This window comes from Nestor notabilis, unplaced genomic scaffold, assembly GCF_000696875.1.
Source record: "Nestor notabilis isolate BGI_N333 unplaced genomic scaffold, ASM69687v1 scaffold9906, whole genome shotgun sequence".
Taxonomy (NCBI): domain Eukaryota; kingdom Metazoa; phylum Chordata; class Aves; order Psittaciformes; family Psittacidae; genus Nestor; species Nestor notabilis.
In genome coordinates this window covers 860-12,827 of record NW_009934251.1, presented here as the reverse complement: position 1 = coordinate 12,827, position 11,968 = coordinate 860, and the positions used below count along the sequence as shown (strand labels likewise).

The window sequence follows — 11,968 nt, the reverse complement described above, 5'->3', positions numbered from 1 at the left end:
ATTCCTGCTTTTTGTATATGAGTAGGTAGAGAGATTATTACTTGGCTTTTTTTGAACAGCTGCTGATGCCATTGCTTGAGACTTTCAAATGAGTCTTTGAGAAATAGTAGCTGGACTTTCTCTACTCCTTGGAATCAGTGTCCAAGTTGACTCAGTCAGTGCCTCCAGTCACGAAGATCATGCTGTCTTTATTGTAATTGAAAATTTCTGTAGGTGAGAAAGAAATGATTCCTACCATGTGTCTAAAAGGCCCTTATGACCTATAGAGCCTACCTTCATACATAGTCTCTTAACAGAACTTTTGTGTGTTGAACTAATAAATCTTTCCAAAATGGACCTCTACCCAGTTTTTTTGCTAACCTCAAATATGTGTCCTGCTTTCTTCACCAGGACTACATTTACTCTGATGCAAGAGACAGGCAGTTCCTCCACTACTTCTACCGGAAATGCAAAAAGCAGCATTTTAATGTGGACCGATACAACAAGCTCAAAGAAGACATAGCAGAGGTATTTACATACAGTCCTTAAATAATGAGGTAGCCTCTGGCTTAAGACTTTTTCAGTAAACTCTCAGCTAACAGAAAATTGACCTTAAGGTTTGCTACTTACATTAAATTGACCTTAAGGTTTGCTACTTACATTGAAAACAGTGTATTACTTGTCAGTTGTTTAAATGACCATACAGTATTTGCTACTGACATAAAAACTACTTCATCAAAAAGGGAGACCTTATGAATTTGATTTAAAACAAGTCAGTTTATGACTTGTAAACTGGTAAGTCAGTTTAATTTAAAACAAGCCCTGCACACCCGTTTCTTGCGTATTCTACTGCGTTGCATTTTTGGCCATTTCAATAGAAAGCTGCATTGCCTTTGGAGACAGTATGTTTGCTGCACTGCTGTGGTAACCAATCCTCCTCCCTTCCGTGGAAAGAGAATGTCTTGCAGAGTTCAGGATTTGACATCTTAATCCTTTCTTGAAGTAAAAGCTTAGATTTACGGAATACAGGCAACTGGATGGAAAAGGTGATGTGTATGCTTAGGAGAAACTTTGTGGTCTCTCGCTCCCCATTTCTTATCCCCCCTCCCCCCCACCCCATCCCCTCTCACCAGCCCTTTGCTCAATGTCTCATAGAAGAAAATTGAAACCACCCATAATTTTAGTTCAAGTTCAGATATCATTTAGTTCAAGTATCATTTCATGAGCCACACTTGACATAAGGCTAGAGTTTGATACTTTTTCAGTAGCCCGAGAGTATGAATACTGTGATTTTAATTTCAGGAAAATAATACTTTGGGGTGTGGGTGACTGGTTGGATGGGCAGGGCAGATGCTTCTCTCTGGAGACTGGCTGAATGACCTGAGCAGGTCTGTTAATGTTCAGCACCTTCCATTTGATTAGTTTGTTTTCTTGCGCAAGACCAATGCTTTCTGAGAAAGACACAGGATGTGTGAAAGAGAAGGAGAAAAGGGAGGGCTGCAGAAGGATGAACTCTCACTCTCTCTTGCACTGGCAGGCAGAAGAATCGCTGAGGCGCCTGCGCCAAACTCTGCAACTGAAGCTCCCGTTCCAGGAAATCAAGGACAAGGACTGACTTCGGTTTTGTATATATTAGAATTGCTCTTTCAAAGCTGATACGAACACTTAGTTGTTCTACAGAAACTGGATATTTTTGACCACTATAGTTTTAAAAGTTGCAATAAATACGTATAAAAATTATGCAGTTGCTTGATGGTTTGTTTGGTTTAGGTTTTTTTTTGGAGGGTTTTGGAGTTTTTTGGTTTTGTTTTTTAAACCCTATGAAGAAGCTGCTGAAGTTCTTCAGGATATTTGTCAAATCTCATTACTAAAATGGAAGCATTCTGCCTGTTAGTCAAATGACAGGGGTGTTTTATAGAACAAGGGCTGTAGTAGCTCGTAAAATAATTAACTTCTTCATTAAGGATTTTTTCCCTGAAATTACTGTTTTCTCTTCCCTAGGTCTGAGCTTTGACTCTGTTGCTGTAACACCACTGATGAGGTTAGGCTTGCATCACAAGTAAGCTTTTTTTTAGTAAACATTGCTGGAAAAATAAGATCAAACTCATTTACTATAAAATAATTTGTTTCACTGTTGTATTTTATTGAAAGAATTTATAAGAAAATCAGACATACATGATTTATACAAAGTTTAAAGCCATAGTAAGATTTTACATCTGTGACTCAGAACATAGTATATAGAAAGATTTAACTAAAGCAGAGCCAGTAAATCAATCATTTTATACTCAGGAAAGTGGATTAAGACACTTTTCTCAGCTTGAGTTCTCCACTGTCCCCCAGAGTTAAGTATATGTACCAATAATGTAAAAAATAATAGAAGTATTCGCTTCTAGTCAGTATCATTGAGCTACTGCTGATGCTGCAGTAGTAACAACCCTATGGTGAAATGTCCTACGGTGACAAATGCACCATCGCTTTTATGTACACAATGACAGAGTATGGCTGATCTCCTCTGAGGCCAGGAGGAGGAAAAAGCTGATACAATACCAAGGCCTTTCGTATCAAAGTTTGCATATACTGTACTTTGCAGAGCTGCCTAGAGCTGCCTAGAAGTTGTAAGTAAGCCTGGAACCTTGAAATTGTCTGCTTTAGCTTTAGAGATATGTGCAAGATGAGGGTGCCCAAAGTCACAGTAAGCAAGCAGTACATGGTCTCACTTAACTACTGCTTGCTTTTCTCCTGAGGATACAAAGCACCAGTAAGCTATAATTGTGCCCTAAACATACATGATGTGCAAGCAAAAAGCAGCCTTCTATCTGTATTAATGCTACCATTGTACTCAAGGAATTTAAGTTCCTCTTTAGTGTTGAGAGAAAAATAAAAAAATGTCTAAAAAGCTCAATAAATCCACAGAAATTGGAAATAAATTGGAAGGTGGATACAGATTTCGAAAGATGCTTACATATTCCCTGTAAACTGTGCTCTTGGAGCAAGTTAATGCAACATTTGAAATGTTTTGAAAAATATTAAAATGTGCCATAGTTAGACACCAAAAAGCTTCGAAGGAAAAAAGTAATCTAGAGTACCAGTTCCTATAAAATCTGAGCACCTCCTAATAGTTTTGCACCAGTCAACTTTTCCCAAATTCCCTGAGATGAACAGAGCTGTAAAACTAGCTTTAAAATTGCTTTAAGATTTTGGAGGCTATTATGTATACAAACTATAACGTTTGATCCCAGTGTTTTTGCTGACAATCCTGTAGAATATTAGTCTCTTGAACCAAGATGGTGTGTTTTTCACCTCTGCAGTGAGTACTAGATAATGGTTGTCATTGTTCAGTAACAATCTACTTAGATTTTGGATGAAAATACAATTTTTTAGTTAACATTGAGGCAAAACAAGGAATCTGTTTTTTTCCTATAGCATTAATATCTCTGCACATATCCACTTTGCGATAAGATACTTTCCTGTTAACGAGAGTAAGAAGTTCTGTGAACTCCAAGGAGGAGCCATGCTTCCTAAGTGCCTCGCACAAATCTTGAATGTACCAGGAGCCATTTACAGTTTCACGATGAGAAAAGTAACCTGTTGTAGAACAGGAACATAAAAATATATCCAAATGTAAATAGTGACGCCACTTGAAAAATGTTTTGAGAATTACTGCTTGCTAGCTGCATCCGTAAGGGATCACTAATGGGTGTATATCTTACTTTGCCAATTATGTAATTTCACTGGAAACTGTAGATCAGAAACGGCTTTGAGATCACTTGCAGTGCTCAGCCAACATGAATATGGTTCAGGGACTGATAGCTTACAGGACTGCATCTGCACATTACAAGAACATGGAGCTAAGAACAAGATACATGGAGGAACAGAGGACAGCCATGTAGTGCAGGCAAATTTATAAGCCACCAGCATCCTACAGTCCTGGAAAAGAAGGGAATGCTTGCTGCCAGCAGACAGCTCAGCAGCAAGATTACTGAGAATGTTTCTTCTTAGCAAATTATCTGCAACCTTGATAGTTTATTTTCACTTTTTCTTTAACAAACATATGAGGCTCTTTCCCAGACAAGATGTCACTTACCAGACGTGTAAAACAGATGACTTAGAACTGTGCTCATTATTTTGACTGCAAAATTAATAATATTCAAGCTTGTTATGGTGAAGTATCAGACATTAAATGTAAAATATTAGAACTTACCTTGTGCCACAGAGTAGCACATGATAAAGTCAGCACCAGCAGGCAGTGTATAGATACCAGCTGCATCCACTTCAGTCTCATTGACAATGGATTGATCACTACCATCTAGTGAATCCTGAACAATAACTGGGTCATCATGTTTATCACCACGACATGCCTGTTGGTGAGAAGTATTGTTATGCTTTCACCTCTTCCCAGCTCACCTATGTTAATATGATACTTCTGACACTAACCAGGCAGGACTTCAGTTCTGTTAGGTGTTCCACATTACCGTGAGTCTGAATTCATAAAGACCCATTTGCTTCTCTCTTAGTTAAAACATTGGTGATGAAGCCCAGAAAAAGCTCTGAGATGATCACAGAATCACTGTGATTGGAAGGGATCTCTTGACGCTCTTGAGATCACCTTGTCCAACCTGCCAGGCTCAAGCTAGAGTAAGTTGTCCAGGACTATGTTCAGTCAGCTTTCAAGTATCTTCGAAGAGGGAGACTCTGCAGCTGAGTGACCTCTTCCAGTGTTTGACCACTCTCAGATTAAAAAAGTGTTTTCCCGTGTTGAGATGGAATTTCATGTGTTTTGATTTGTGCCTCTTTATTCCCTTCCCCCAGTTGTTTATAACATTGATAAGATTTTCCCTGAGCAGCCACATCCAAGCTGAACAGCCCCAGCTCTCTCAGCCTTTCCTCATATGAGAGATGCTCCAGTCCCTCAGTCATCTTTATGGCCCTTTGCAGGACTCACTCAGGGGAACGCAAAACTGGACACGGTACTTCAGACGCAGCTCGCCAGTAGCTGAGTAGAGAAGAATAATCAGCTCCCTCAGACCTGCTGGCAAGGCAGCGCTGAATAAAGTACTACAGTTACAATCTGCTGAAGGCCAGGTTCTCCCACAAGTTCGCTAGTTTTAATCTGAATAAAGATGGGATAAAGCCCTGTGTAACCTGGTTTGACCCCAGTACTGACTCTGCTTTGAACAGGAGGCTGGACCAGAGACCCTGGAGGTCCCTTCCAACTTGCATTATTCTGTGAACAAAGGAGTGAAACAGGAGGTTACATATGGGCTTTATTTGACTACTTAGCACAAACTATTTCTGAGACTATAAAGCCTTAAATTGATAGAGATGCCAAGTCTTGGTCATGGATAAAAAAAAAAAAAAACCAGAAGAAAAAACTGAAGAAGAAAACCCAACCAACTAAAAAACCATCTAAACCCCAAAACAAAAAATAACACACATAAAAAAAAATCCAAACCCTAACAGCAGCACCAAAATCAACCAACCAAAAAACTCACAAACCCCAGTTTTTATAAGGATCAAGTAAAGGGACTTGTGAAGAAAGTTACGGTAGGGAGGCTTGATAGTGTTCTACAGTCTAGCCTACTCAGTAGGGCCCAATAGGGACTATGAGCCATCAGTCCTACTGTGAACAGTAGGAACTGAGGCTGTGGACAACTTTCTCAAAACAATACTCTCTGCCATTAAATACAAACCGACAGTCAATCTGACATGGGCTTAATTTGAGTTGCTCTTCATAAGATTAATTCTTATTAAATACAGCTAGAATCATAATAATAACACTCGTACATAAAGGTTGGTTTGTTGTTTTTTTCTTGATGAGAAGAATCCTTGTCTTAAATTCTTTAAGGAACAGTTTTCCGTAACTTCTTTCCTCAAAATGCAAAAACTTTCCCTTGTAGAAAGACTGTGTTAGGAAAACCAACTCCTGTATTACAAGAAGACATAGCTCAGTGTTCACTGAATGCAGAAACAAACATCTTACCTGAATGATAAATATCTTTGGTTTTCCTACCAGACTCTGGCACTTGTCTCCTCTGAACATGTCTGTGATTGTCTCAATTTTGATGTAGGTATCGTATGCATAAACATGATCATTCTCACCATGACTCAGGAACACGCAAACAAAACAGTCAGCATTACTGTGGTCATCCTTGGAGGCTGAAACAGTCAAGTGTTGTTTAGATGACTAAACAGTGATCTTTAGGCTTAAAAAACATTGTACATCTGTATCATATCATTTAATCTCTGACTAGTCGTGTTTCAAATAAACCCTATTTTCAGATGGTGTAATACTGCAAAGATTTTGGAGGTGCAATGATTTAACATGGCTGAAGGTAAGAGCCACTAAATGTAGGAACAATAATGTTATGCAGTCACTTTCTTTCAGCTCTTGGCAACTTCATTAGTTCTCTCTACAGAAGCTTCACTTACCTTGCAATAAAATAATCTGAAGCCTAACCCTTAAGTCCTAATGTTAAACAACTTCCTTCTGCACAAAAAATATTTTAAGTTGGATGAACAGAGAGAATGCAAGAAAAGATATCTGGAAATTCTGCTACAAATAGTTAGATGTAACAAATGTGTAGTCTCCTACCTTCAGAAATTTTCTGCAGCACATCTTCTGCTTTCAGATCATCAAAATGCCTGACTTCAAACCCAAGGTCTGTCAAACTATTGTTAAAACACATCAGTATTAGCAACATTCTTGCTCAAATTATACGTCAGTTACTACCAACTCAGATGTTTTCCCTGCAGGAGAATGAATATTCCCATTTATGCATTATTTACAAGAGCAACTACTAAAGTTGAACTCAAACCAGTGTCAAGTGCAGGTGTTAACATCTAAAGTTATTACAAACAGTTTATCCTCAGAGAGCTCTGGATTCACTGAAATCACAGAACTTGTGCTAGCAGTTTCTGTGACTTAAAGCAATGTGCATTGAAGCCTTCTTATTACAGCTTTCTTTGCCAAGGTTGCATAGGTGCGTCTGTCTGCAAAATCTTTTCTTCTATACTTAAGTGTAAGGTATGGGTAACTGCTTTTATGACGACAATTTCTGAAGTTTAGCTTTTTAAGCTTTAGTAGAGAAACCAAGTTTTTTACCTGCGTTTTAAGTTGTTTCTGTCTGCAAGAGTCCCACGTCTGTCTGTCAGCTTTAAATGCCAAAAAAAGTGCTCATGATTGAAGATTAATGCAATTCCTCTTCTTTGATGGTTCATTTTGTATTGCACTGCAGGATCAAAGGTTTGTCTGTTGCCAGAGATGGAAAACATTCTTGATAAATGAGTTAATAGCTAATTGAACTCTCCTCCTGTATTCCTGCTAGCTGAGATCTTTTAATTGACTGAAGACCTGGAGAATCCATTTTTAGAAGACAAGACTTCAAAATGTGTAATATTTAGGAAGAGCCTAAATTGCTAGGTATTTTTGAAAATCTTGGGCTTATTAAGCAATTCAGCAAAAACAAGTGTTGGCTGTGTACTAGACTCCGTCAGGTAGCTGAACAGTTTCTCTACAATGTATTTGTATTTTCTCTTGTCAGGAGGCTGTCTCATTAGTAACAATACAGGGTGTACAAGAGTGCACTTTAGACTCAGCTTCAATTCTCCATATTATGTCTTTAGCTAAATATTATTTTAACATAATTGGATAGTGCTTATATGCTTAATTGGGATTGTAGCGGCTTCAAGTTCTTCTAACTAAACCAAGTGCTGCAGTATAAGCAATAAACTAGTGATGAGGTGGTAAGCATAGTGTATCTTGCAAAAGGAAAAGAAATGAAAGAAAACTAAATCAAAGCTATGCATCCAAGTTTTTAGCAACCAGCTAGCAAAATCCTAAACGTAAAGGACAGTGTTGTTCTGAAGGACAGAACAAATGACCTACCCAGCTTCTAAGTAAAGGGCTTTATCATGGTAACAAATGTATGGAGCACCTGTGATATTTGGAGTTGCATTCAGCAATTAGATTGCTTTGTGAGCGAAATGCAACATAGGAATCTGTGATAGCACACTTACAGACTGTGCACTTGGACCCAGAAGGTTGTTTCCAAGTGTTGGCATGGCTGTATTTTGAGAGACAAAGCAGACAATCTTACTGCTTTTGTAGACAGGTATTGCTGCAGAAAACAGAAACTACAACACTCTGGCAACAGACAAGGCCAGTGTTACAGCTACATAGAATGACAGTCCAGGTCATGCTGCCCTAGGACTGGCTCTAGGGAGAGCTGTCCTTTTTGGCATGTAACTGGTTTGTATTTTTTTCTGCTATGGAATGTTCAGTTTTGGTGCAACTGGTGGAAGAAGTTGCTTAGAGTATTTGCCTGCAAGCATTACTTAAAGATCCTAGTTTCATCAGCAAAACGTTTGGTTGGTTTTTTTTTCACTATGAAATGACCAAAGTTATCCTTAAACTACTTCTGCTTCTCCACTTCATTATGAGTGCCCCTTCCTAAAACATCTTTTTGTAACATCTGAGAATTCGAACAGGTAACAGGAATTCTGGATGACTCTTATAGATTCTAGGGGTTTGTAGAACATTGGCTGAATAACCAATAAGAAAAGTTAAGTGGGGTGCTTTATCACACTCTCCCCAGTTAGAGTATTTACCATGATGAAATGCAAAGATTATCACCATTAGCCATGTAATTATGAATAGTATTTCACCTGTACCAGAGTTTATATGAATTTTGGCAATTATCTTCCTTAGGATATAGCTAGATGTAGGGCTAATAGGGACTTTGGACAGACAGGTCCCTGGATCCTGTGAATGCTCATTAAAGGGTGGTTCCCTAAATAGCTCTTCCTCTGCTCAGCTGTATTCACTGAGCAGGTGAAGCAAAGGAAGTTACTGGGCAGGTAGTTAAGTTTTCTAGGGCTATATGATGTCATAAGGTGGAAAAGAAAAATTCATGGAATCACTATCCTGTGGTCCCTCTACCCTCCTTCTAGAGGAATATATTCATGTGCTACAATCTATCACTTAGTCTGCCCAATTATTCCTTAGATTATGATGGTACTTTTGCCACAGTCTCTGCACATTACCTAACATAAAAGGAGCCCAATCATAGGAGTCCATTCTGCATGCCTTCATGATAAGAAGAGTGGTTCTACATCTGGTGTAGCTAAAACTAGAAACATGTTCTGTAAGTGAGTGGAGATGAGTTGAATAATTTAGTCATCCTGCAGAAAACCCTGCACTGACCTCAATGCCATGGACCATCTCCTTGTCACTGCCATCAGAACTTTACCTTCTATCAAGTGCATCTACTTCTGTGAGGTTCTGATTTCCATCTGTTAGAGAGATCAAAAAGAGATTTAGCCACTAAATCATTCATTAAAAAGAAACAATTTGAACTTGTGCATCCAGCCTTAAAGTTTAGCTGTTAATGTCACCCAAAAGCTCATTCACACATGAGGTGAGTAGGCATACAGTTAAACGGCTTCATTAGCTTTTGGAGGCTCTTAAAGTCCTGAATTTTAGGTGGTCAAGACATGCATATTTCATATCTGTCTGTGTATCTGTATCTATATATCTGAATATATATATACATATTATATATATCTGAATATGTATCTATATGTATATGTATCTATACATACCTGAATATCTATATATCTGAATATGTATCTATACATATTCAGAGATCATGATTTTGTATAACTAGCTGGCTGTATTTATCCCATGAGAGGGGCAGAGAGAGTGAGCAATTGTGTGGAATTTAGTTGCCAGCTGGGGTTAAACCACAGCAACACTGAAGGTTAGCACTAAGACAAAGGTTTTGGATTTTAGAAGAGCAAACATCAGCTTCCTTAGAGCTCAGCTGGGACGGATTCTGTGGGAAGCTTCCATAGAAGATAAAGAACATAGCGAATGCTGGGAGATTTTCAAGAATGCTCTGCTGGAAGCACAAAATCAGTTCAAACCCTTTAAAGGTAAGGAAAGCAGGCAGAGCAAGAGACCACCATGGCTTAACTGTGAGCTTCTGAGTCTGCTCAAGACTGAAAAGACAAGCCTACCAGAAATGGAAAAGCAGATGAATGCCCCTTGATGCCAGAGGGTACAGAGATGCAGTTAGAAGAACAGAAGTTCATATCAAGTTGAAATTGGCTAGAGATGTCAAAAATTGCAAGAAAGGATTCTTCAGGTATATAAACAACAAGCAGAAACAGAAGGAATATGCTGTCCTGCTGTTAAGCAGGAGAGGTGAATAAGTCACCAGTAACACCAAAAAGGCAGAGATTCTCAACTTGTTCAACTCTGTCTTTACCAGCACTATTGAGCCCCAGGTCTTGGAAATAAAAATCCATATTGATGCAAACACACATTTGCCATCAGTGAAGAAGAGTTGGTATGTGAACTATTACAAGAGCTTGACCCCAACAAATTGATGGGCCCTCACAATATTTACACAAGGGTGTTTGGTGTCCCTGCGCATGTCAGAGGGGTTGGAACTAGATGATCTTAAGGTCCTTTCCAACCCAAACCATTCTATGATTTAAACAGTGTCTAACTCAGTATTTGTGATTTTACATAATCTGAAAATACACTGGTGTTTCTTTTATTTCAGTAATGCTGCTAATGCAAAGCTGAGCAGTCTCAGAGGTTGGATGCAGCATGTGAGTCATAGTAGGTAGGGTAACAGTACGTATAGCTCATAACAACTGAGAAGATGCAAGATTTGTACCTTTTCTTCTGCTAAACTAGATAGACATAAGTATCTCCAGTAACAGAATGCACATAAAGGTAACACTGTGGGAACAACCAGGAACATGCACATCTTGGGAGCATGCAGAACTAAAGACTTGCAGCTGGCGGGCCAAAATACTTAGTCCTTTTCCTTAAGCTTCTCAATGGGCTATAAAATCACAGCTCCTCCTCCTACTGGTGAAGACTAACTACTACATTATGTTTATATATATTGTATACCACATTATGTTTTACTATTTTATACATCATTTTACTGTGTCGTGGTTTAAGCCCAGCCAGCAACTTGGAACCACGCAGCCGCTCGCTCACTCCCCCCCTTTTCCTTCCTCCCCCCGCTCCCGGAGGGATGGGGAGGAGAATCGGAGGAATGTAACTCCCACGGGTTGAGATAACAGCTCTCCAGTAACTAAGGTATAATACAAACCACTACTGCTACCAATAATAATGATAAGAGGAATAACAAGGGAAAAGGACACAACCGCTCACCACCCACCAACCGATACCCAGCCCGACCCGAGCAGAGATCTGGGCCTTCCGGGTAACTCCCCCCAGTTTATATACTGGGCATGACGTGCTGTGGTATGGAATAGCCCTTTGGCCAGTTTGGGTCAGGTGTCCTGCCTCTGCTTCCTCCTGGCTTCCCCTCCTCTCTGGCAAAGCATGAGACTGAGAAAGTCCTTGGTCAGAGTAAACATTACTGAGCAACAACTAAAAACATCGGTGTTATCAGCATTGTTCCCAGACTGAAAGTCAAAAACACAGCACTGCACCAGCTACTAAGAAGGAGAAAAAATGACTGCTGTAGCTGAACCCAGGACATACTGTTATATACTATATTGTACCTGTGGTGGTTACTGTAGGTCTGCTATCCAACTGGACATGGCCTGCAATTGTAAGAGAAGATAGGTCACATATACACACATTTTACAAACTACTTGGTACGTACACAATACTATCTTTTCGCATCTTTTCATCGCATCTGACTAAAGCCTTTTACAAAGGAAACAGACATAGCTATGTATTGATAGAGGAGAAAAGTTCATCAAGATACTAAACTTGCAGAAATCTACACTTTGCCTTAGAAGCTTTTATGTTGAACATGACAGCACAGGAGGGTAGTGATGTGGCTTAGAGGAAGCCACATGCTTCTAAGTGTTAGTATTTACATGTACACAACCCTGGCAAATATGGATAGTGCTAGTAACCCAAACGCACAAAAAAGGTTATTTCAATTTGTTTGAAACATAATGTGCAAGTCAGACTAATGATACAAGTGCTGGA

At 39.2% G+C, this 11,968-nt stretch overlaps 2 protein-coding genes across 3 annotated transcripts in view; one reads left to right on the top strand and one right to left on the bottom strand.

The window, feature by feature from the left end:
• Nucleotides 1-1,715, top strand: part of CCDC109B (coiled-coil domain containing 109B) — a 23,487-nt gene extending 21,772 nt beyond the window's left edge. Inside the window, 2 exon segments of the mRNA XM_010017236.1 lie at nt 391-507; nt 1,517-1,715. Of these exon segments, the coding sequence (XP_010015538.1) occupies nt 391-507; nt 1,517-1,594 (195 nt within the window). The 3' untranslated portion in view covers nt 1,595-1,715.
• Nucleotides 1,716-3,325: 1,610 nt separating this feature from the next.
• Nucleotides 3,326-11,563, bottom strand: CASP6 (caspase 6, apoptosis-related cysteine peptidase). 2 transcript variants are annotated; one of them, XM_010017234.1, is made up of 8 exons: nt 11,530-11,560; nt 11,458-11,460; nt 9,228-9,270; nt 7,082-7,228; nt 6,572-6,648; nt 5,960-6,135; nt 4,181-4,337; nt 3,326-3,564 (listed from the first exon to the last, which is right to left on the bottom strand). In XM_010017234.1, exons 4-8 carry the CDS (start codon nt 7,195-7,197, stop codon nt 3,326-3,328), a joined length of 765 nt encoding a protein of 254 aa, XP_010015536.1. In that variant the 5' UTR covers nt 7,198-7,228; nt 9,228-9,270; nt 11,458-11,460; nt 11,530-11,560. The 2 variants fall into 2 exon arrangements, with proteins under 2 accessions (XP_010015536.1, XP_010015537.1); XM_010017235.1 differs by lacking the exon at nt 11,458-11,460 and having other exon boundaries at nt 11,530-11,563.
• Between the last annotated feature and the right edge of the window lie 405 nt (nt 11,564-11,968).